Source organism: Cavia porcellus, unplaced genomic scaffold (assembly GCF_034190915.1).
Source record: "Cavia porcellus strain 051 isolate PalLab524CR breed Dunkin Hartley unplaced genomic scaffold, mCavPor4.1 scaffold_3, whole genome shotgun sequence".
Taxonomy (NCBI): domain Eukaryota; kingdom Metazoa; phylum Chordata; class Mammalia; order Rodentia; family Caviidae; genus Cavia; species Cavia porcellus.
The window spans coordinates 24,486,498-24,511,415 of NW_026947486.1; the positions used below are offsets into that span (position 1 = coordinate 24,486,498).

Genomic DNA, 24,918 nt, shown 5'->3' on the forward strand with positions numbered 1-24,918 from the left:
TTATCTCGCCTCATATCTCCACCACAGCCTCTCATCATCATGCTAAGACATGCTCTTTAAGTAAAAAAATCCATCAGAAGAATGTGTCTATATATTCCCACCACCACATCCAGCCACCATATAGCATCTATACTCATGTACCTTGCCTTTCTCTCTATTATTATAGGTAACCATTGCTGTTATCATCAAAATCAGTCCTTCTACTTTGGCAATAGACCCTATTGTCTGTTACTACTTGAGGACAACGCTCCACTAGTTTTTCCCTCTCTACAAGATCATTTTTTAGTGGCACACAGACATTGTATTATTGCTGTCATCTTTTATTTTTATTTTTTTGGTGTTGGGAATCAAACCTAGAGCATACACTTCACCACTGAGCTATATCCCTTAACCTGTTTTTATCTTTTTATTACAGCTTTATTGAGATACATTTTATATACCATGAAATTTACCCTTTCAGCTGTGCAGGTCGATTTTGTAGTATATTCGTGGAACTGTATAAACATCACCATGATCAGGTTTTGAGTATTTTCCCCTTCCCTGCCAAAGAAGCTTCACTCATTAGCTTCATAGTCATTAGCAGTTGCACCCTATTAATTTATCTCCAGCTCTAAGTGACCACTGATGTTCTTTCTGTCTCTGTTAACTCGCCTGTTCTAAGATTCTGTATAATTGAGCTCAAGTTATATATTGGTCTTTAGGACTGACTTTTTCCACTTAGCATAGTGTTTTGGGCATTCATCCATATTGTTTCATATAGCATTTCTTTTTATTGCCAAATAATGTTCTGTTGTACAGATATGTCACGTTTTGTTTATTGATTGGTCATTCAGTAGACATTTGAGTTGTTTCCATGTTTGAATGAATGATGTTTCTCTGAACATTTATTTGCAAATGTTTGTGGGTATGTGTTTTCTTTTCTCTTGGGTAGAATTTCTGTGTCTTTTGGCAACTCTCTGTTTAACCAAACTGTTTGCAAAAGTGCCTAAACCATTTTACTTGCCCATCAGCATATTGTCTACTGTACTTTTTAAATTTCCTTTTTAACTGATGTTTTAACCTAGATTCTTAGTGATTATCCTGGTGATTACAATTATCACTGTAACTTGACAACCCACTTTGTATTAAATTTAATAACTAACTTCAAATACCATATAAAAATTTTGCTCCCTCCTATCTGTTATAGTATTGCCACAGAATTACCTCTTTGTACATTATAAGCCCATCAAGTTTTATTATTATTCCTTTTTGTAGTTGTGTTTCTTTTAAAATGGAAAGGAAAATAAAAGTTACCAAAAAAGCTACTTTCTTTCATGATACCTATATAGTTACCTTTTTGCCTGAAATTAGGGGTGTTATTGTGGTTTTGTGTTTTTTTGAGATAAGATCTCACTGTGTTCAGGCTGGCCATTGAACTCATTTATGTAGCCCAGGCTGGTCTCCGTGATCCTCCTGCCTCATCTTCCCTAGGGATGGGATTACAGGTGTGTGCCATCATGCATGATTGAAGTTAGTATATCTTACAGGATAGGTCTGTTAGAAATTCTCTGTTTTTATCATAAATGCTTTCACTTTCAAACAGCAGCATTGCTAGATAAAGAATTCTCAGTTGACAAATTTTTTCACCAGTTTGAAAACATCACTGCATCATCTTCTGGTTTCTGATTAGAGGCAACAGTGAATCTTACTGAAGATCCTTTATTTTCATAAGTCATTTTCTTTTACTGCTTTCCATATTTCTTTTATCTTTGACTTTCATTAGTTTCACCATGATATTCCTAGGATGGATCTCTTCGAGTTCTCAATTTTTGAATCCTTTCTTTGCCTTTTCTCCTTTTCAGATTCCGTTGTGAATATGTTGTTGTGTTTGATGATGTCCCTCAAGTCTGGGAAGATCTTTTTCTCTTTTCTTCCCTCTTTTACCTTCCTGATTCTCAGGATGGATAATCTCTTTCTTATCCTTTTTTCTCCTGCCATGTGAAATCTATCACTAAACTGCTGTAGTGAAGGTTTCATTTCGTTACTGTACTTTTCAACTCTAGATTTTTCTATTTGATATTTTAGCAAATATAACTTTATTGATATTCAACATTTGGTGAGACATTTTTATCATATTCTTTAATTCTTCATATATAGCTTTCTTTAGTTATTCAAAACTATTTTCAAATGTAATTTAGCTAATGTAAAGTTTTGTCTATTAAGTTTAAAATATCAGCCCTCTTAGGGACGTGTTTTGTTTGCTGCTCTTTCTTTCTTTCTTTCTTTCTTTCTTTCTTTCTTTCTTTCTTTCTGTCTTTCTTTCTTTCTTTTTTCTTGGGTATGTGGCATACTTTTTTGTTCCTTTGTAAGTCTCATAATTTTCTGTTAAAAAAATGGACATTTTACCCTGAACATTATAGCACAAACCTATTATCCTAGCTCCCTGAGAGGCTAAGGAAAGATGACCACAAGTTTAATGCCAGTCTGAGCAACTTGGTAAAACATTGTCACAAAAAATACTGAACAGTTTAGACACTGCATTCTAATAATTTTGATATCAGAATATTTTACTTTCAAGTTATATTATTTTTATTATTTATTTATTTGTTTATTTTGTCTTTTTGAGACAGGGTCTCATTATGCAGTTCAGGCTGGCCTCAGCTCACTTTGTAGGCCAGGCTACATCAGAGTTCGATTTTTTCTTTTCCAGGGGATAACAATGATACATACATTATGCATTGTCATTCACCCAGAGCACAAGACCTCTGCATTCAATTATCTGAACAATACCGACATGAATCTTCCTCTTCAATGAACTCAGAGAAATCAGCAGTATAACTATCTTAACAATTTTCATATACATATATATACACATGTTTTTTCTTTCGGATTCTCACACTAATGAGACAATATGATGTGTACATATGTGTGACTTATTTATTTCCACTGAGGATGTTCTCAAATTGCATCCATTTACCTATAAAAGTCTCCAGTTTATCCGTTATGACTGAGTATAAAATTGCATTAAAATGCCACATTTTTTTTATCCATTCCTCAGTTGATGCCATTTAGGTTGTTTCCAAGATCTGGCTATTACAAATTGCGCTGCAATAAACATGGGTGCACATATATCACTGTGGTATGATGTTTTTTAATTTCACATCCGAGTACTTTTTAAAAATTTTTTGAGACAGGATCTTGGTAAGTCATTAAATTTCCCAGGTGGGGCTTGAATTTGTGATCCTCTATCCTTTGTTTGTCACAGTAGAAACCCAGAGCTGGGCGTTTCTTTCGTGGGAGCCTTTTAAAAAACTGATTCAATCTTTTTATTTATCTTTGGTGTGTTTAGATTTTCTGTTCCTTCATGATCTCACCTTTCATTTCTGAATTCACTTATTTGAATCCTGTCTTTTCTCTTGGTATTTCTTTTTTGGGGGTTGGTACCAGAAATCAAACTCAGGACCTTGTGCCTGCCCGGCAGGTGCTTGTGCTGCTGAGCTTCACATCCCTGACTTCTTTTAATCTGTTTTTATACCATTTTTGAATTTTTGTCTTTTATACTTTTTAGGATATTCTTTTCTTTTCTTTCTTTGTTTTGTTTGAGATAGGTCTCACTATATGTTGCCCAGACTGACTTGGAACTTGTGATCCTTCTGTGTCAGCCTTGCGTAGCTAGGGTGATAGGCATGTGCTACCAACTTGGCTTCTCTTCTTCTTTTCTTTTCTTTTCTTAGTGTAGCTAGAGATTAGTTTTTTTTGTTTTTGTTTTGTTTTTAAAAAACAACTTAATTTCATTGATCTCTATTTTAAAATCTCTATTTAATTCATTATTACTGTTATCTTTATGATTTTCTTCCTCCTGCTGATTTCTTTTTCTAGGTCTTTGAAGTGCAATATTAGTTTATTTTATTATATAAGTATTTACTGCTATAAACTTTCTTTGGAATTGCTTTTGCTGCATTTCATAAATTTTGGTATGGTGTATGTTTTTTATTTTCATTGTCCCAAGACATTTAAAATTTTCCCTTTTAATTTCTTTTTTGACCCAGGAATATGTTGCTTAATTTTCATATATTTCTGAATTTTCTGGAATTCCTGTCATTACTGATTTCTGTCTCATACCACTGTAGTTTCAACAGAAATGATATAGTTTTAGTCTTCTTTAATTTGTTCAGACTTGTTTTGTGTCCTTGCATATGATCTGTCTTGGAGAAAGTTCCATATGTGCTTGAGAAGAATAAATATTGTGATGCTGTTTGATAGAATGTTCTGCACATATCGATTAGATCCATTCCATGTAAAGTAGAACTTAAGGCCAATGCCTCCTTATTGATTTTGTCTAGGTGATCTGTCCATTAGAAAGTATGTCTCTTCAGAACAATTGATAGATTTGCTTTATGTATTTAAGCATTCCAATGCTGGATATACATCTTTTAATTTGGTACATTCTGATCAATTTTGTTTTTGTTTTATTTTTTGGTACCAGGAAATTAAACTCACAACCTTGAGCTTGTCAGACATTCTGATGAATTAACTCCTTTAATATAACATTACATAATGACTTACTTTATCTCTCTATTATTAAAAATTATTTTGTATCTTTATTGAAGTTTGATTGATTTATTGGTTGGTTGATATGTGGTACTGGGTATTGAACCCAGAACCTCATGAATGCTAGGCAGGCACACTACCACTGAGCTAGATGCCCAGCCCTTCTCTTTCTATACTGTTTGTCTTTCTATGTTTGGTATGTGGTATTGAACCCAGGACCTCTGCATGGAACTATTTCCCTAGCCCTTTCTATTTATTTATTTTAAATTTTGACAGATGGTCTCACTAAATCTATAAGTTGCCCAAACTGAGGTCTAACTTATGATTCTCCTTCCTCAGCCTCTCAGAGAACCAGGTTTAAAGGTACACATACCGCACCTGTTTTTTCTTTTTGTACAGGGAGTCAAACACGAGGCCTCTCACTTGCCAGGCAGACTCTGTGCCACGAGCTAAATCTGGGCCCCACACCTGGCTTTGAAAAATATTTTATTGCTATTAGTACATCCTTGCAATATTTAATGATTATATATTCATAAGGAGTTGGTACATGTGTGTAAACACATTTTAATACTTTTCCCCCATTCCCTTCCCCACTTTCCCAGCAATCCTAATCAAAATACCACAGCATTCCTCACAGAACTAAAGAAAACAATTCTAACATTAATTAGAAGAGAAGCACAATAGCAAAAGCAATCCTGGACAACAGTAGCAAAACAAAAGGCATCACAATCCCAGACTCCAAGTTATATTACAAGTCTCCACTGACAGAAGGAGCTTGCTGTTGGCACAAAAATAGATGTGTATCAATGGAACCAAATACAAGATGCAGGAAAACAATCTGAGGCACATTTTTTAGATATCTGATCTTTGACAAACCACACACTGGAGGATAGATAGATAGCCTCTTTAGCAAATGGTACTGAGAAAACTGGCTATACACATGCCAAAGATTGAATCTAGACCCATCCCTTCTACCATGTACTAAACTAAAATCAAAATGATCAAAGATCTAAATATTGAAATATAAACACTTAATTTTCTGGAAGATAAAATAGGTACAACTTTTGAAGATATAGGCATAGACGACCTTCTGAACAGAATGCCAATTGCACAAGAAAAAACATCAAGATTCAACAAATAGGATTACACAAAAGTAAAAGCTTCTATACAACAAAGGAAACAACAGAGTGAAGAGAAAGCCTGCAGAATGGGAAAAAATTTTGCCAGCAGTTCCTTAGACAGAGGCCTAATAACTAGAACATATAAAGAACTAAAAAATTAGACCTATCCCAAATAAAGACCCAATCAAAATAATGGGCAGCTGGGGCTGGGGATTTAGCTCAGCGGCATAAGCACCTGCCTTGCAAGCAGGCAGTCGTGAGTTCGATCCCTGGTACCAATAAAAACGAAAAACACACACAAAAAAATAATGGGCAACTGAAATGAACAGACATTTCTCAGAAAAAGTACAAATGGCCAATAAATACATGAAAAAAGTTTAGCCATTAGCGAAATGCAAATGAAAACAATACTGAGATTTTATCTTACTTCAGAAAGTATGGCTATCATCAAGAAATGAAACAATAACAAATAATAACATAGCAAAGCTATGGGGAATTTGGAACACTTCTACCTTGCTGGAGGGAATACAAACTGGTAAAACCACTGTGGAAACCAGTAAGGCAATTACTCAGAAAACTAAAAATAGGAATTCCATTTAACTCACCTTTTCAAATCCCTTTTATGTATCTTCTGGAAAGAGTTAAAGACATTATATTATAATGATATATTCACACAAAAATGTATTAACACTGAAGTACTACTCTGCTATAAAGAAGGATAAATTTGAGTCATTTGTAGCAAAATGAATGCACTTCAAATGAAAAATGAGACATACAGGCTCAAATATCACATGCTTTCTCTTATGTGAGAAATCTAAATTATAAATAAACACTAAAACAAAAACAGTTCATCAGAAACAGGGAGATAAATATTTTGCACATGGGGAGAGGACCAAGACATAGAGTGGTGGCCGGAGGAAAAAGAGGACTTACTAATAAGATGTGTTATGTGTATGCACTAACTCTCCACAACGTATGTAGTTATTATGTACCACAAACACATTCTAATAAAAGTGAAAAGTTTAAAGGGCTAGGGATTTAGCTCAGTGGCTCAAGCACTTGCCTAGTGTGAGTTTGATCCCCGGCACCAAAATAAATAAATAAAATAAAAGTTTAAAAAGTTGATTATTTTGAATTCTTTTTCAGGTAGTCCCTAAATATAGGGCTGTAAAGGCTGTTGTGGTATTGATGTGGACCTAAAGCCTAGGGCCCAGAGCCACATTTTGAGTCTACTACTAGTGCTTGATTTTGTTTCTTTCGTGGTGTCTTCCCGATTGTTCTTGATCTTTGTGGCTGTGTTTCGGCATCTGCACATTGCTGAAAGAGTAGCCTTGTCTGTGAAAATCTTTCACTAGTCAGTGTTGTCTGTGGACAGGCTTTGTGTAGAGTACTTGGTCTGGTTGCCCTGGTCCCTGGGTTACCAGATGGCCTGGTGTGTTGGTCCATGAGGGCTGATCTGAATCTATAAGGGCTAATGCTGTAATGGGGTGAGTCTTGAGCTTGAGTCTGCAGGGACTAGCCAGGCTTTAGAATTGGCCCATTGCCTGCATCCACTGACTTGTCATTAAAGCCTGAGTTTGCATGGGCTGTCCGGATACTGGGGCAGGTCTGAAGCCTGAAACCATGGGTTTACCGAAGTTAGCCTACATTTGTAGAGTTGATCCTGGTGCCTTGGTCTGTGAAATCTGGCCAGGCACCAGTTTGTAATGAGGTCTGGACCCTCTGTGTGCTGGAACAGACTTAGTCTCTGAGTCTTTTGGAACTTGGGGCCGTGGAGAACAGCCTAGAACCTAAGCAAACCTTGTGCTGGGGCAGCTATGGAGCCTGGGGCCATAGGGGCTGGTCTAATATTGTGGTCTACTAGGATAGACCTGAACCTTGAGTCTGGTCTAGACTGTGGGTTGGCTGGAAAGTGGGACTCACTAAATGGAGGGAAAGTGAGCTTACTAAAGTCCTTGCTCTGCCTTCTCTTTGATCTCCTATTGGTCTTAACTTTTTTTTTTTTTTTTTTTTTTTTTTTTTTTTTTTTGGTACCAGGGATTGAACTCATGACCTCGCACCTGCCAGGCAGGCATTTGTGCTGCTGAGCAAAATCCCCAGCTCTATTGGTCTTACCTTTAAAACAAGGTTAAAAACCCTCGCCATCCCATACCCCATGCAAGAATAACTTTATTTCTTAATTCCCCTGATAGCAATACTCCTGAGTTTTCATCCTTATTTCTTCTTCTTTTCTCATTATTTTTTCATTTAAGGTATATTAGCTATATGATAAAAATGCATACATTGTGAACATTATAAACATATAATGAAAATCTAAGAACTCACCACCCCTCCCAAGAACAGCATTCATGATAAGACCTACCCATGTGTCCTCTGAACGCTCTACCTACTCCTTGCCAAAATCACCACTCTCTTAAGGCTTGTGTTTAATATTTCCTTGCTCTTTTTGATACATGCGATTTTTTTTTCCGTATTTGTTGGGATGTTTGACCACTACACTATTTAGTTGTGAGCTTTCTAAAAGCAACATCACATAGTATGTGGTCTTCTGTGGCATCCTTTTTACTCAGTATTATGTTTCTAAGATTTGTCTATGTTGTTGCATGTACGTGTTCTTTGTTCATTGTCAGTGATGTTTAATATTCTTTGATCATAAAGTAAAGAATCATTTTATCTGTTGGTGGACAATTAGATAATTTCCAGCTTTTTAATTTTCATAAACAGTATTGTGAACAGTGTATAGGTCTCCTGCTATACATGTACATCCATTGTTCTTAGGTCTGTATACCTATGAGTAGAATTGCTAGCTAAGAGGACATGTAAAAGTTCAAGTTCACAGCATTTTGCCAAACTGTATTCCAAACTGATGATACCAACTTATATTCTTCTTAACAATGTAAAAGAAATTCATACTCTCAGGTACTTGATCTTGTCCCACTTATTTTTTGTTATTGTAGTGAATATAAATGGTATTTCATTGTGGACTTAATTAGCATTTTTCCAGTTACTAATGTAGTTGAGCATCTTTTCTTCGTTATTGGCCACATGTTTCATCTGTGCCAAAAGATCTGTAATATCTCTTGTACATTTAAAATTTTTTAGTGATTTATAGTAGCTTCTTTTATTTCCCTATATTGGTGGTTGAAACCAGAGCCTTCACACTGAGCTACATCTCTAGCATTTTTTTAAGCAAGGATGATCAAAGTATATGGTGAATATTTAATTTTTTAAAAAAAATGTATTATAGGGGGCTGGGGATTTAGCTCAGCGGCATAAGCACCTGCCTTGCAAGCAGGCAGTCGTGAGTTCGATCCCTGGTACCGAGAAAAATGAAAAAGACAAAAAAAATGTATTATAGTAAAAGACACATTGGAACAATGCAGAGAAAAGAATAAAGCAGTCTAGAATGCTAATCCCAGCTCCTGGGAAGAGGTTCTGTTTCAGCAAAAATAAAGTAAGCACAGAGAGTCAGTGGCCCAGGGAGAAACAGTGGACAAATAGTGCTAGCCCCAAGGAAAATCCAAGGTTATTGTAATCTGCAAGTACAACGTGGAGTTTACTCTCAGAGTGACTTTTACATGGCAGGCTGGAGTTGGAGAAGAAATCCATTGCAGCACCTGCCATACCGGGGAGTGATTTATCCAAGCTATTTTGGGAAGGGATTTATACTCAGCTTTTCTGGGCATCAGAAATTACAGAACAAATTGACCTCAGAGTCTCTGGGATTATTACCCTATTACAGGTCAGGTGGGAAGCAGCCATAAGAGACAGTCACTAAGAAAGGTAGGCTATTTACAGATTCCCCGAGAAGTTTAAGCAGTGAGGAGTTCAGGCTGTAAGGACATGGTGTTACCACACTCAATGGTGAGACAAAGTCTGATCCTGTGTTTTTTTGAGGGGGCTGGTTCTGAAAGTGCTCAGATGAAGTCCAGTGGTCTTCTTGACCTCCTTGCTGCCTACATTCAGCACAAAAATCATTGTTTTGTTTGCTTTTCCCATCTGCCAACATGATGAGGGATACACTTTGGTTTGGACAATTGCCACAACCTGGATGTACAAACAGAGGGTCCTCTGCAGCAAAGGAGGCACCTTACAAGCCCACGGGTCATGAAGCTAGCTTGAGATAGTTGCATACAGAAAGGCACAAATGCTAAGAGCCACTGGAACAAACACAGCCCTGAGGCAGACACCATACCATTGAGCAATCACATTCAGTGGGAAAGATGTCATAGGATTCAGAGTTTACATAGCAAAAAATGCGTATGGAAACAAAATAGGCCCTAGTTGTGATGCTATTCCCTACTTGTATCTAGTGGATTTGAATACCACAGACCCTAGAAACAAATAACTCACTCAGAGGATTTTTGTATTCCTTTTTCTGTTTGTTTTTCCCCTTCCTCCTCCCCTCCCCCTCCCCCCCTCCTCGTCTTCTTCTTCTTCTTCTTCTTCTTCTTCTTCTTCTTCTTCTTCTTCTTCTTCTTCTTCTTCTTCTTCTTCTTCTCTTTTTTGAGTCAGGGTCTCATTATGCAGGCTGACCTTGAACAGTGATCCTCCTGCCTCAGCCTCCGAAGTTCTGGAATTACAGGTGTGTGCCAATACACCCAGCATATTTTATACTTTAATTGGATATTTTATCTTGCTTTTCTCTCCTGATATTCCCTAATATTAATTATAACCCTATTTTTTACTTTTTCAAATTTTCTTTCCTTTCCCCTTCCCTCACCCCTCTAATATTATTACTATTAAACTTTACTAATTTTTAACTACTTAATTGGCCTTATGCTATAATTGCTGAATTCTTTTCTATTGTTAATGGTGATATAGTTGTTTTTAACAGCAGAAGTTAATGAAGTTGAGACTAAAGCAATAGAAAGAATCAATAAATCAATGGATTGGTTCTTTGAAAAGATTTGAAGGGGCTCTGGGGATAGAAGGAGATAAGAATGAGAGGAAGGAAAGGGGAAATAAAAGGGATCAAGATATGATATGTACATGAACTAATCCTTTCCATGATAAAAAAAAAAGCCAGACTGGCAAAAAAGACACATTGCTTTTAATCCTGCTCAAATACTCTCCCTCACTTCAAACATACTTCTTTCACTCTTGGTAGTTTCTTAAGTAGTTCTAGTAGTCCCCTTTTGTGAGTTTCTTTATGAGGTATGATAAAAAATATGGTGCGCGCTGCTGCTGAATGTCATCCAGTGGAAAGGCGATATGGCTTCGTCCGCCTTATTCACTGGATCTGGTGCTCTGAGACTTCCGGGTTTGCCCCACAGTTAAAGTGATCATGAAAACTAGATGTCTTGAATAGATTCAGTACATTGAGGCGGCCACAACAGCGCAATTAAAGACACTCACAAAAGAGGACTTCCAGAACTGCTTCAGAATGTGGCAACCACAATACAATTACTGTGTGCAAAGCAAGTGGGAATATTTTGAGGGAGACTAATAACAGTGTGTCCTTTACAGTAATCATTTTTTAAAAATTCACTGTATTTTTATCTTATCTAATGTTTTTATTTTGAGATAGGGTCTCACCAAGTCACTACATTTTCCAGCCTGGGCTTGAATTTGTGATCCTCCTGCTTCATCCTCCCTGATTTCTTAGTGTTACCGCCTGTGCTTTCATGCCCAGCTTGTAGAAGTTCTTTATTTTTTGGATACTCATTTATCAGCGAAATGCATCAAATATTTTCTCAGTCTGCAGTTTGTTTTTCTTTATTATGTCTTTGCATAGGAGAAATTCTTTTTTTAGATAGGATCTCACTATGTAGTTTAGGTTGGTTTTGAACTCACTTATGTAGGCTGGTTACCTCGATCTTGTGGCAGTACTCCTGCCTCAGCCTCCCAAGTGCTAGGACTACAAGCATGTGCCATCATGCCCAGCTAAAAATTCTTATTTTTATAGCCAACATTTTGTCTTATCTTCTTTGAACTATGGTCATGTATGTATTCATTATTTTTTCTAATGAAAGTTTACCTTCCATGTTTAAGTCTTTAGTCTAACTGGAATTGATTTTTGTGTAGTATAAGGTAGGGAGCTGGTTTCATCATTGTCTACATGGCTAACCTCATGATCAAAAGTGTACTTATCCGTGCCAGTCAGTTTCTGATCACCTTTTGGTACTGACCAACTTTTTGTCCCTGAACCAGTACCACACAACCTAATTACTTTAGCTTCCTAATCAATCTTAATATTTCATAGAGCAAAATCTCTCTATCCTATTTTTCTTCAGGCATATTATGTAGTCTTGGTCCTTTCTTATTTCAAACACATTTGGGAATCAGCTTGTCATGTTCTATAAAAATTTTAGAACTACAGTGAATCAATTCAAAGGAATTTGTTGACAGTGTTAAGCCTTAGCTATGAACATACCTCTATTTTAAATAAATTATTGAATATCTTTTGTCCTTTGTCATTTGATCACTTCCTTACTTTCTAGCACTAAAAGATGCTCCAAATTCATCTTATATTTTTCTGCCCCGTCCTTGAATCAGCCATTTCTCAAAAAACTCTTGATTTATTTTTTATCTGATTATTATTTTGTATTTTCTGTATTGCCAATTGTATCACCTATAGGTAATGAAAGTTTTTCCTTTTACAATTTGTATGACTTTCATTTACTTTTTCTTGTATTATTGAGATGGCCAGGACAAAGTGTTGTCTAAAAAAAAGCCAAGTGTGGTGGCATACGCTTGTAATCCCAGCACTTGGGAGGCTGAGGATGGAGGATTGCTGTGAGGTTGAGGCCAGCCTTGACTACATAGTGAATTCAAGACCAGCCTACACTACACAGCAAGACCATGAATCAAAAAAATTAATTAATTAAAAAAGGTGATCATTGGTATCTCTGACCTGTTGTATATTTTAGACAAAATATCACTAACATTTCACTATTATTAAAAATAATAGAGCTGGGCATGGTGGCTCATTCTTGTAATTCTAGCACTGGGTAGGCTGAGACTAGAGTATCACCAGGAGTTCCAGACAAGCCTGGGCTACATAGCAAGACCTTGTCTCAAAAAACCAAAAGTAAAATTCTCTAGTTTGCTACATGTTTTATCAGGTTAAACAAATACCATCCTATTCTTCTGTAATGTTTTTTTAAAATCATGACAGAATGTTGAGTTTTTTCTGATGCCTTTTGATGATTATGGTTTATTCTCTAAGACTCTGATAATGTGGTAAATGACATTTATGTATGTTCCTCATACATACAGCAACTCTGCATTTCTGGTATAAACACAATTTGGCCATTGTCTTTTTGGTTTATATAGTACTTGATTTGTTTGCCAATACTTTGTTTAGGATTTTTGCATCTGTGTTCATGAGTAAAAATGGTCTTTAATTTTCTTTCTCATGCCATCCTGATTTGTTTTTGGCATTATGGGTCTGCTTGATCATAGAGTAAGTCAGCGTTCCTTCTTTTACAATATTCTGGAATATACTGTATGATTTTAGAAAGATGTTTGGTAGAATGCTCATAAAACCATTTTGGTTTGGTATTTTCCTTTTAATTTTGAGTTGGTATTAAACTTATAAACTAAAATCTTACTAAAATTTTAAAAAGAGAAAATTGAAATTTGCCTTTGTTTTATATATATATATATATATATATATATATATATATATATATGAATTGTATTCATAACTTTGCATTTGCCAGGCAGGTGCTGTGCCACTGAGCTATAGGCACAAGCCCTATATAAGATTTTATATATGATAAGACAGACTCTTGAGATTTGTAATGTTTTTTGATTTTTTGTTTGTTTTCAAATTCTTAAGCGTCACAGGCACCTCCAACAAAAATTACTTTCTCTATGAAAGTAGGTAGTAGGATATTTAAAACTAATTTTTACATTGTTCAAAAATGTTTAATAATTGAAATTATGAATAAAAGTTTTTATTTTTGTTTCACTGACATGAATTGTTAAAAATTTTTATGATAATGTGAATAGATTTCAAATCCAATTTCACTGACTATTTCAAAATAATGATGAAGCTCTTATTCGCAGAACATGCATCATTATTAGAACCATCAACCTGCAGCTAGCTTGGACATCATTAAAAGGGCTCATCAGCTACAAATGGATACAAGTATCTGACACTGGTGAAGACAGTTTCAGGCTTCTACTTGGAGCTACACTCTACCTTGGTTGACCTCCCCGCACCCAACCCCATCCCAACCAGTCACAACTTGGGCTGTGGATAGAAACTGGAACACAGACTCTTCCAGCAGCTCCACAGTTCCCTTATCCTCAATGAGCAAATTACAGAAGCTGGCTACTGAAGAGGCTTTCCAAGCAGTAGAGCACCTCCTTGGCCCTGCCTAGCACATTTATCACAGAGCAATAAGTGAATGTTGGGTATTATTCATTTGTGCTTACCACCTGCAACAACTGTAAGAAATTTGTCACTCCCACTTCACTAATGGCCACCCTCTAAGGATTTCCAGAAGAGGTTAACTACAGTGTCCTCAGATCCTACTTGGACACCCCAGAGTGAGGGGATCCGTATCTCTTCACTAACTTGTAACTCACATACTAACTGGAAAACTTCTTGCTATTTTTTGCTTATCTCTTTGTTCTTTTAGTGCACGGAATTTAACTATTGACTCAATTCCTCAAAGGGACTACTAAAGGTTTCTTTTTCTTCTTGAGTCAATTTTGGCAAGATATCATTTCCTTGGAATTGGTCCATTTTGTAACAAAACTTTTTTTTTTGGTGGGTACTGGGAATTGAACTCAGGACTTCTTGCTTGCCAGGCAGGTGCTGCACCACTGAGCTATATCCCTGGTGCAGAATTGGTCTATTTTGTGCATGTTTTTAAAATCACTGACATAAAGTTCCTTTATTTATTCTCTGCTATATAAAATCTGTAGTGATGTCTCCTTTTTCATTGCTAATATTGGTTATGTGTGCCTTCTCACTTTTTTTCTTGATTAATCTTACCAGAGGTTTGTCTATTTTACTAGTCTTTTCAAAGAACCAACTTTTGGCTTTGTTGCTCCTTTCTATTGTGTCTTTGTTTTCTATTTCTTTAATTTCTGCTCTTATCTTTTTTGATCTCCTTCCTTCCACATTTTTTGGCTTTATTCTATTGTTCTTTTTCTGATTTCTTAAATTGGAAACGAGCTCATTAATTTTTAATTTTTTTGTTTTCTAATTTATGCATTTAAGGATGTAAGTTTCCCACTAAATGCTGCTTTTAGACTAGTTCAGATAAGTAGTGTTTTCATTACTGTTTAGTTCTAAGTATGTCAGCATTTCCATTATAGTTACTTCTTTGACCTGTGAGTTATATCAAAGTGTGCTTTTAAATTTCCAAATGTTTAGGGATTTTAAATGTTGTCCCTTTGTTATTGAGATCTGTCTTATTTGCATTATGATCAGATAATATGATTCATGTGATAACGAGTCTTTGAAAATTATTGAGACTTGTCTTATCACTTAGTACATGATCACTATTTTTGAATGTTTCCTATGTGCTTTATGAGGATGTATGTTCTCTAATTGTTGAATACAAAGTTCTATATATATCTATTATCAAGTTTGTTAGCTGTGTTCAATTTTACTTATCTGAATGTTTCTTTGGTCATGATCTACCAGTAATTTTAAAGATATGGTAATCATTATGATGATGGATTTACCAATTCTCTTTGTAGTTTTATCAATTTTTTGCCTTATATATTAACTGTGTCCAAATGTATATTTATCTAATGTGGTTCTTTGGTTGTGATCTACCAGTAACTTTAAAATGTATTCAACTATGATGGTGGATTTATCAGTTTCTCTTTGTAGTTCTGTCATTTTTGCTTTATATATTGTGAGGATATTAGGAATATTCAAGTGAATACTGTTACATATTCCTGGTAAATATGTAATACTCCTCTATTCCCAATAATACTCTTTTCCTCCATTAATGTAGAAGAACAAGCTTGTTGTTAGGATTTGTATGGTATATAATTTTACATTCTTTTACGTTTTAGAGTTTACATGTCTTTATTCTTTTTTAAAACTTTATTATTTTATTAGTACCTACTTATCATACATACTGATCATAGTCATCATAGGAAATCTGTACCTGTAAAAACTACATTCTTTAATTATTTTATTTTTTTCAAAATGCTGTGGCATATAGCTGGATCTTTAAGATATACAATCTGTTAACCTCTGTCTTTTAATTTTAAAGTTTAGTCTGTTTATATTTACTGAAATTTTAGTCTTGTTTTTACCATCACACTTTATTTCAGTTGTTAACCACCAACTTTTGCATTCCTTATTTTTTCTTATTTTTTAGTTTTAAGATTTTTTTTTTTTTTTGTCTTTTTCGGTTTTTATCGGTACCAGGGATCAAACTCACGACTGCCTTACAAGGCAGGCGCTTATGCCGCTGAGCTAAATCCTCAGCCCCTAGTTTTAAGATTTTTGTTCTCTCTCTCTCTCTCCCTCCCTCCTTTCTCCCTCCCTCTCTCCCTCCCTCTCCCTTCTTCCCTCCCTCCCTCCCTCTCTCAGTACTAGTGATTGAACACAGAGCCTTCTTATTCAGCAACATCCCCACCCCTTATTAAATTTTTTTTGAGACAGAGTCTTGCTAAGCCCCTAAACAGCAGAGGATGGGCTGGAACTTGTAGTTCTCCAGCCTTAGCCTCCCACAGCATTAGGATTACAGGTTTGTGCTACCCCACCCAGCTTTGTTTTCTTACTCTTTTTTCCTAGCTACTGTTTACATTTTGTTTTTATTCTTTTTGAGGTTCTTAAATTTTTACCTTGTACTTAACTTAGAAGTTTAAATAATAGTTAACCCCCTCTTGAAGAATGTAGGAAGCCTGGAAATCTTCAACTTTAGTCATTTTTTTCTTAACCACATTCTGTTTCAAGTACGTTAGTTTTTTCCCCCCTTTTTTCCTAACCTCATACTTATACATAATCATCAATACTATTTTATATAGGCAGGATTTGTTTGACTTTACACTCACACATTCTTGGATCTCAGATCATCCTTTAGGATTATTTCTTTCATTATGAATACAGTGTTTAAATGTTCTTTTTGTATAGGTCTCTTGATGTTAAATTCTCTAAGTCTATGTTATATGTAAATGTCTTTATTTTATCCTCCTTAAAAGATAGTGTTTTATACGTATTTTCACTTAGCATTAGAATGTATGATCCCATTCTGTTTTGGCTTTGGGAAGTCTATTGCCATTTAGAAGTGTACTATGAGTCATATTACTGTTGTTGTTCTGCTCTTGTTCTTGTTTGAGTGGAATGCGCAGGGAGTCTTCTGGTTTCTTACATGTTAGGCATGTATTTCTTTTTTACTTATTCTAATTTTGGAAGTGTGTTTATGGCTCAGTAAATTAATTTTTTAAATTTATAATTTTCTCCTTAAATATAGCCTCTCTTTTATTCTATTTTTTCTTTCTCAGAATCCAATTAGTGGTATTTTGTACTTATTCATTCTATCTTTTATATGTCATAACATCTCTTTGATATTTTCTGTTTCATAGTTCATTTTGGGCAATTCCTTCTGATATTTTGTTCAGTTTACCAATTTTCTCTTCACCTATGTATAATCTGTTTAATCTTTTCATTGAAGTTTTTTTTCAAATATTACACTTTCATTTGTACACGCTCCATATATTTTACTTTATAATGTGCTTAGCTGTGACAGTGTCCTGTTGTTTCGTATTCTTTGTGATTTTATCTGTTACTTCTTTAAATATTTTATATAATTTTTGTTCAACTAGTAATTACTGATTGTATGACACTGTAAATATTGTTCACATCTAGGCCACAAAATATACTCTGAGTGCATATTCTTCATTGCATATACTTTTTTGTTTTCCTAGGATCTGGTCATTGTTTTGTTTTCTTTTGCCTAGTGCTGTATAATACTTATTACTAATTCTTCTCTGAAATTCTTTTTAAAATCTAAATCAAGGGCTGGGGATTTAGCTCAGTGGCTCAAGTGCTTACCTGGTTAAGTGCATGAGTTCGATCCCCAGTACCAAAAAAAAAATCTAAATCAGATCATGTCCCTCTTCTTCAAAATTTTCCCACAGCTTCAAGCTCCCTCAGAACAAAAGCCAGAACCTTCACCATAGCCCAAATGTTCCTTCATAATATGGTTCCCTTTACATTTCTGACCTCCTCTCCTCTCACTTTCCCTATCTCTCACTGTTTTCCAGCTAGCAGGCCTCCTTCCTGTCCTCAAGCATGCCAGTATCCTTCCTCTTCAAGGTTTTTGTACTTGCTATTTTTCCTGCTGATGACTTGCCCAAGTATTTCCATTATTTTGAATGTCACGTCCCTGATCAACATATATAAAATAGCCCCCTTCACCTCCATTTTCCATCTCCTTATCCTGCTATATATGTGATACCTTTCTACAAAGCTCTGATCACCACCTAATATTTTGTTTATTTACTTATTTATTGTGGTTAGTGTTTGTCTCTCCCCAATAGACTGTATGCTTCACAAAGCAAGGATTTGTTTTTTTCATTTCTGTACCCCTAGTGCTAAAAACATACATAGCAATTCAATAAATATTTGTGGAATAAACTGAATGATTGCATTAATAACAATCAAGTAATGTGAAAGATAAAGAGAGAAATGCCTTGAAAAGTGGGATAGGCTGGAGGATTCTAATGCTATGCTAAGGATCGTGGATGCCATTGTGCAAAAGGGTGGTGGCTGAAAAGAAGCAGGGAGGACAGCTCCTGAGTTCACTGGTAAAGCAAGTTCTCAGTTGGTAAAATAGTGACAAAGCCCTATGTTCTCTATACTCTTAGACTTATGAAAATGGGCTTGTTGTCTTGACAGCTTGTTTCTTGGTGAAAAGCAAGGCCCACTTGTCACTAGAATGCCAGCTAGCATCTTCCTTTCTCTTGGCCTGTGAGGAACTGTTTCCTGGCCCCTGGGCCAAGCAGATAGCTCCCATTAGACTTTTATCTGTGTACTTGAGGGGAGGGGATAGTGTAAAGTTGGTATAATGTATGGATGAAGACCACAGGAAGATAAGTTTCAGATCAGAAGGACTTTTCTCCATTGTCAGAATGGGATTTTAGACCTGACTTTGCTGTGGGATTTAGTCCGACTTTGTCCCTCACTGACTTGGGAACTAACCTGGCTCCAGTGTTATGCTATTGTGTGATTTTGTATAGTGATTCTGTTGTCTAAAATATGACCTATTTTTTTGCCACTCACAATTTCATCGGAGTGCCATTCATATACACAGAGCCTTGTGGCATGCACAAGAGACTTCCCTGTTCAGACCAACATTAGTTGATTAATCACCACCTCACTGGGTATAACCATCCAACTAGTTATAAGCTCAGTTGAGCAGAGTTTGACCACTTGCTGTATTTTTGGCCTTCTGCTACACACTTAATAGACATAGATGTATTCAGGGGTGTTCCCAGACACAGCCACATAGTTTCAGGGCAGTGAGGTCCATGTAGTAACAGTGGTGGTTGTAGTAAGCTGTGAGAGCCCCTAACGACTACCCAGCCAGCTCAGGAGGACAGGAGATATTCTTGGAAGAGATGGCATATGAACTAAGTCTTAAAAGATGCGTAAGATGGGTCGGGGGAGAACCAAGAAGCAAACCCTCTCCTGTGAGACAGTGGCAGCCAGGTGGGCCAGGAGGAGAACCAAGAAGCCAGTCTCTTCCTGTTAGCCAGCTGGCATGTGAGCTAGGGGACAAGAAGAGCCCATTCCCCACACCCTAGCCCCATGAGCAACTGATTGATTAAGAGGAACAGAGGCTGAAATGACAGCTACTAAAATAAAACAACTTAATGTTTATATTGTTGATTGACTTTACAGGCCTAAAACCAGTAGCCAAGCATCTGGGTTTTTTTTTCTTTTTCTTTCTTTTTCAAATCCATTTTATTCAAAGATAAAAAGAAAGAAAAAAGAGGGGAAAAACTACAACAAAATTTCAAAGCACATAAATCAGGGATGAGCATCTATTTAGAGGATGACAATGTGCAATATAGGAACTATGGGGGATTTCCTTCTGTGCTGTTTTTGAAATCCAATGTTATTCTCACTTTTATTTGGCTCTGTTTCATTCCCTTTAAAATAAAAAAAAAGATGAGTAGAAATCACCCAATTGATTAACAAGGGAGGGGAGGGTAATCCAGGCAAAGGGTACACCACAGCCAGTGACTCAAACATAGGAAATAGCATGGTATGGACCACCTTGCCTCATTACACTCACAGCTTGCCTGTCATTCCATAAGACATTCTAAAGTCTTCCATCCTAGGAGATTTTTTCTTTCTTTATTTTTTTTTTTTTAGTTTTTTGAGACAGGGTTTCGCCATGTAATCCAGGCTAGCCTTGAATTTACTATGTAGTCCAGGCTGGCCTGGATCTTGTAGTGATCCTCCTGCCTCAGCCTCCCAAGTGCTAGGATTACAGGCATGCACCACCACACCTGCCATTTATTTATTTATTTATTTATTCATGCAAGATCTTGCTGAGTTGCCCAGGCTGGACTTAAACTCATGATCTTCCTGCCTCAGCCTTCCAAATTGCTGAAATTACAGGTGTGGACCCATGACATCCAGTGTAGGAGACTTTGATGCATACCAAAATTCAGACATGAGGGGTTGGTAGGGCCTCCCCTGAAATGCTTATCTAGCAATTATACAGAACATTACTGAAAAATTGGTCTGACATGATTATCCATGGATTTGTCTATATCAGTTTCTGATATTCCCTGGCTTTCTGGTCTAGAAGAAAATTAATGGAGTGTGACCAGTTTCCTTTCGCCTTCTTCGGGGACTTCGGTCACTCCTGTCATTCAAGAAGTTATAGTGTCTCCCTCACCCTTGAATACAGAGAGAAGTTTTCCAACTTGAAAATCTACCATACAGATTTATCCTAAAATCTAAAGCTAAATTTTATCATAATCACCACCCAAACATGAAGACTTTATAAAATGTTGATGTCTCCTAACTTACATATTCTTGTGACTATTTTAGTTATCTTTTTAAGGAAGACATTAACATACAGAAAAACATTAACATTATTATTTTATGCAGACAGTATTCATTTAGTTTTAAATATGCATCATTTTATTTTCTCATGATGTGCCTTCTTAAACGTCAGATGCCCCTTTTTTGGGATAAGTTTTCTTCTGGAAATGTATACCTTAGAAGATCCTTTAGCACAGATCACTTAATAGGAAACTGTCTCAGTCTTTGTTTATCTGTAAATGCCCTTTTAAAACTTCATTCTTAAAAGATAGATTTTTTGAATACTCAACTCTAAATTCCCTCTTTTTCTTCTTAACATGTAGGTGATATTATCTCACTACCTTTTGGTTTCTGTCATTACTATGCAAAATCTGCTGTTAATCTAATTGTTTTTGTAGGTCCCCTTTTATCTCCAGCTGATTTGAAGAGCCTTCTTTGATTATTGCTCAACTCTAAGAACTTTTTTATTGTTCTCTGAATGTTCCTTTGTGTGGCTTCCTGATCTTGCTTCATAAAGGTAATATTTTTTTCCTTGTTACTCTGAAAACATTAAATAAAAGTGTCTTCTTTTTCAAGTGTTCTTCCTGCATAGTTTTTGTTTTCAAATACATATATTTGGGTGTCAGCTGCAATGAAACTCTCACTGATGCCAGATTTGACCAAAGTTACCAATGCAAAAGAGAAAGTTGATATAGATAATAAGAATAAAGATCCCTCTACTAGCATCAAGCATGAGTTATTGCCACAGTTCTGTCACTTAAAAGCATGGTAGTGCAGTGGGCTTTGGAGCCATACTGCTGATCTGCCATTTCCTAACTCAGCAAGTCACTAAACACTCTATCTACATTAGGTTCTTCTTCAGTAAAAATGGGTATAATGATAGTGCTTATTTTGTAGAGTTACTGAAATTATTAAATAAAGTCATATATATAAAGTGTTTAGTGCCTGGTGTATAGTATGTACTGAACATATATTTGCAGGTAATACCATTATTACTTTTGTGTCAAAGAGATTAATGAGAGAATCACTTTTGTAATGCAGTGCGGAAAACAGTATATCTGGTTTGTATGTTCCCCCCAGTATTTGGAAACAAAAGCCATCCACAAAAATACAAGGTCAAGAATTTAAAGTGGTTATTTGGGCACCTTAGGGTGTGGGATATCAGCCTAATTAGATAATCAGAATGGGACAGAATTCAGTGAGAAAATGGGAAGCATCATTTAAAGGTCAGTCCTCTGGAGGTAACCTTTGTTGGCTATTTCCTCATTGAAACAGAGCAATATCAAGTCAAGGAGCAGTGACAGAGGGAGAGGGATCTCCTAAGCATTTAATAATGTTTTTTCTTAGCAACCAACCTGTCATATACTATGACTCTTCAAGCTGGAGACACACGTGTTAATGAGGCAAGGCTGCTGTCAGGAGTTAATTCACATTCTCAGGGCTAGGACTGACCCCATAAAAATACTTTCAAGTATTTGTTCTAAATTCTCATGGGCTGTCCCAACTTTAGAGTAAGCCTTCGCCTCAGTAACTACCCCAGACACAGTCTAGAAGATATGAGCAGGAGCATTGGTCATAAGTGAAAATAAATGCTTAATGAGGAGGCAAATTTGAGGGAACAGTAAGGTCAAAAGTAAAAGTTCAAGAGATATCAAAATTCTACACTCCAATAATGTATTCAAAGGATAACATATCATGACCAAGTGTGTTTATCCCAGGAATTCACAATGAGTTTAGCTTTAGAAAATCAATCAGTATAATTTACTATATTAACAGACCAAAAAGAAAACTCATATATGATCATTGCAATAAATGCAGAAAGAGTAGCTGATGAAATCCAACATCTATTCTTAATTTTTAAAAAACTTATAGGAAACTAAAAATAGAAGTTTTCAACCTAATATAGGGGCATCACACACACACACACACACACAGCTAATGACATATTCAGTGGTGAAAGACTGAACGCTTTCTTCCCAAGGAGTAAGATAAGTATGTTCCTTCCTACTTCCATTCAGTATCAAACTCAATGTTCTCACAAGTGCAGAAAGGCAAGAAAAGTAAAAGACATCCAGCTTGAAAAGGAAGAAGTAACACACTTTTTATAGCCAATATGATTGTCTATGTAGAAAATGCAGTGGAATATACTGAAAGAAGAACTACCAGGACTATTAAGTGAGTCCATTAAGGAGGATATAACATCAAATTCAAATTCCAACCATGCACCTGCATTAACTTCACATTACCAAAATACTGGAGGCAGTAGATAAAAAGAAAAGCCTTCAGGAGGCTGAGGCAAGAAGTTAACAGTTTCTTTCTTTCTGTCTCTCTGTTTTCTTTCTCTCCTTCCTTCCTTCCTTCCTTCCTTCCTTCCTTCCTTCCTTCCTTCCTTCCTTCCTTCCTTCTGTGATACCAGGGATTGAACTGAGGGCCTTGTACATGCTAGGCAGGCACAGATAACAATTTCAATGCTAGCCTGACTACATAGCAATACTCTATAGGGGGAGAGGGAGGGAGGGAAGGAGAGAGAGAGAGAGAGAGAGAGAGAGAGAGAGAGAGAGAGAGAGATTGAGATTGAGATTGATTTAGCTCACAGTTCTGAAGGTTCCACTCCAAGATCAGGTAGCCCTATTTCTTTAGACATTTGAGTGGGTACTGGATGGCAACAGTGGGGGCTCATGTCAGAGAAAAGCACTCAAACTGTAAGCTGGGGAGGACAAGACTGTCAAGAGTCCTGTTGCTGGGCATGGTGGCACATGCCTGCAACCCCAGCACTCAGGAGGCTGAGGCAGGATTGCTGTGAGTTCGAGGCCATCTTAGATTACAGAGCAAGACCCTGTCTCAAAAAAAAACTTTTAAAAATGGGTGTCAGAGTCCCAATACCCTTTTGAGGGCATACCCCCTAAGGATATCCTATGAGGCTCCAGCTTCTAAAAGTCCACAGCCCTTCCCAATAGCACCATTCTGGGAACCCAGCCTTTAACACATGGACATATAGGGGGCGCTCATCCAAACCATAGCAGTAGCTACTTCCTAGCAATAAATAATTGGGCTTATAATTTTCAAACACAATTTATAATATCTTCTAAAATGTAACTTAGAAATAAATCTGAATGGAAATCAGAAGGTGGACTTTTGAAGGAGGAAGGGGCCTAGTGAGAAGATGATAATGGAATTGAAAATGATCAAGATATGTAAAATCATGTACCCATTTCCCAAAATGAACCTCATTGTTCTGTTTTACTGACATGCTCTAAACAACAACAGCAACAACAACAATGCCTTTAAGACTACTAAATAAATCTCACTGCCCATCTCAAGAAGTCTAAGCTACTTGAGAGGCTGAAACAGGAGGCTCATTTGAATCCAAGAGTTAAAGGCCAGCCTGAGCAACATAAGAGACCCCACCTAAAAGAAAAAATGACAGGATAAATCTTACAAAAGGTATGAAAGACCTGCACACTTGTGTGTTAGCTTTCTATCACCATAACAAAATACCTGAGGCAATTAACTTATAAACAGAAAAGTGTTATTTTGGCTCATGATTCTGTGTGTGCCAGTTCAGTTTGCTTTAGGCCCCAGGAAAGGGTAGCCAAACAGGGTAGGAACATGTTGCAGAACCAAACTACTTATATCACAAGCCAGGAAGGTGACAGAGCAGCAAGAGAAGACCATGATCCCACAATCTCCTTTGAAGGAGACAGCCCCAATCACCTAAGGACCCGTAAGTCCCCATCTCCCAGTAGTACTACCTTGTGGACCAAGCCTTTAATCATGCGACTGTTCCAGGACACCGTTACCCAAACTATATTGGATGACACCTGTATTACTGAAAGGAAAAAGTACAAAATAGATGGAAATTTTAACAGTTATGGGTCAAAAAGCTTTGTATGTTACAATGTTAGTTTCCTCCAAATTCATCTATAGGTTCAGTGTGATCCCTATAAAAATCTCATTCTAATCCTTCAATAAGGAAAAAATCCACACCGTGTATCCTGTTTTAATCTAAGCCAGCATACCTTGGTGAGCCTGGCTCAGACAGGCTGTACACGGTCATGACCAGTCTTGACCACGTGCTGCCACAGCTCTAGCACACCTCTCCCACCAGCAGCTGCCTGGAGCAGGTGTGGACAGGCTTTTCACCTCAGAGTTGTTATCTGTTGTGACCTACTGAGGGTGGGGGATGGTCATGGGGAGATTGGAAACACAAAAATCACGGTAGGCCACACCTCATCCAACTCTGTGGTTACCAGACAGCTAACTGCCAGTCCACAAAAC

At 36.6% G+C, this 24,918-nt stretch overlaps 1 protein-coding gene across 2 annotated transcripts in view; it reads left to right on the forward strand.

The window, feature by feature from the left end:
• Kantr (KANTR integral membrane protein) overlaps positions 1 to 24,918 on the forward strand; it is a 49,798-nt gene that overhangs the window by 1,708 nt on the left and 23,172 nt on the right. Inside the window, exon 2 of one of the 2 annotated variants that reach the window (XR_001199173.3) lies at positions 21,039 to 21,157. Coding sequence is in view for 1 of the 2 variants with exons in the window: in XM_063245912.1 (XP_063101982.1) it covers positions 14,537 to 14,767 (231 nt within the window). In the remaining variant the exon portion in view is untranslated. Of the gene's footprint in view, positions 1 to 13,667; positions 18,217 to 21,038; positions 21,158 to 24,918 lie in introns of those variants that run through there. The other variant, XM_063245912.1, reaches the window with a different exon arrangement.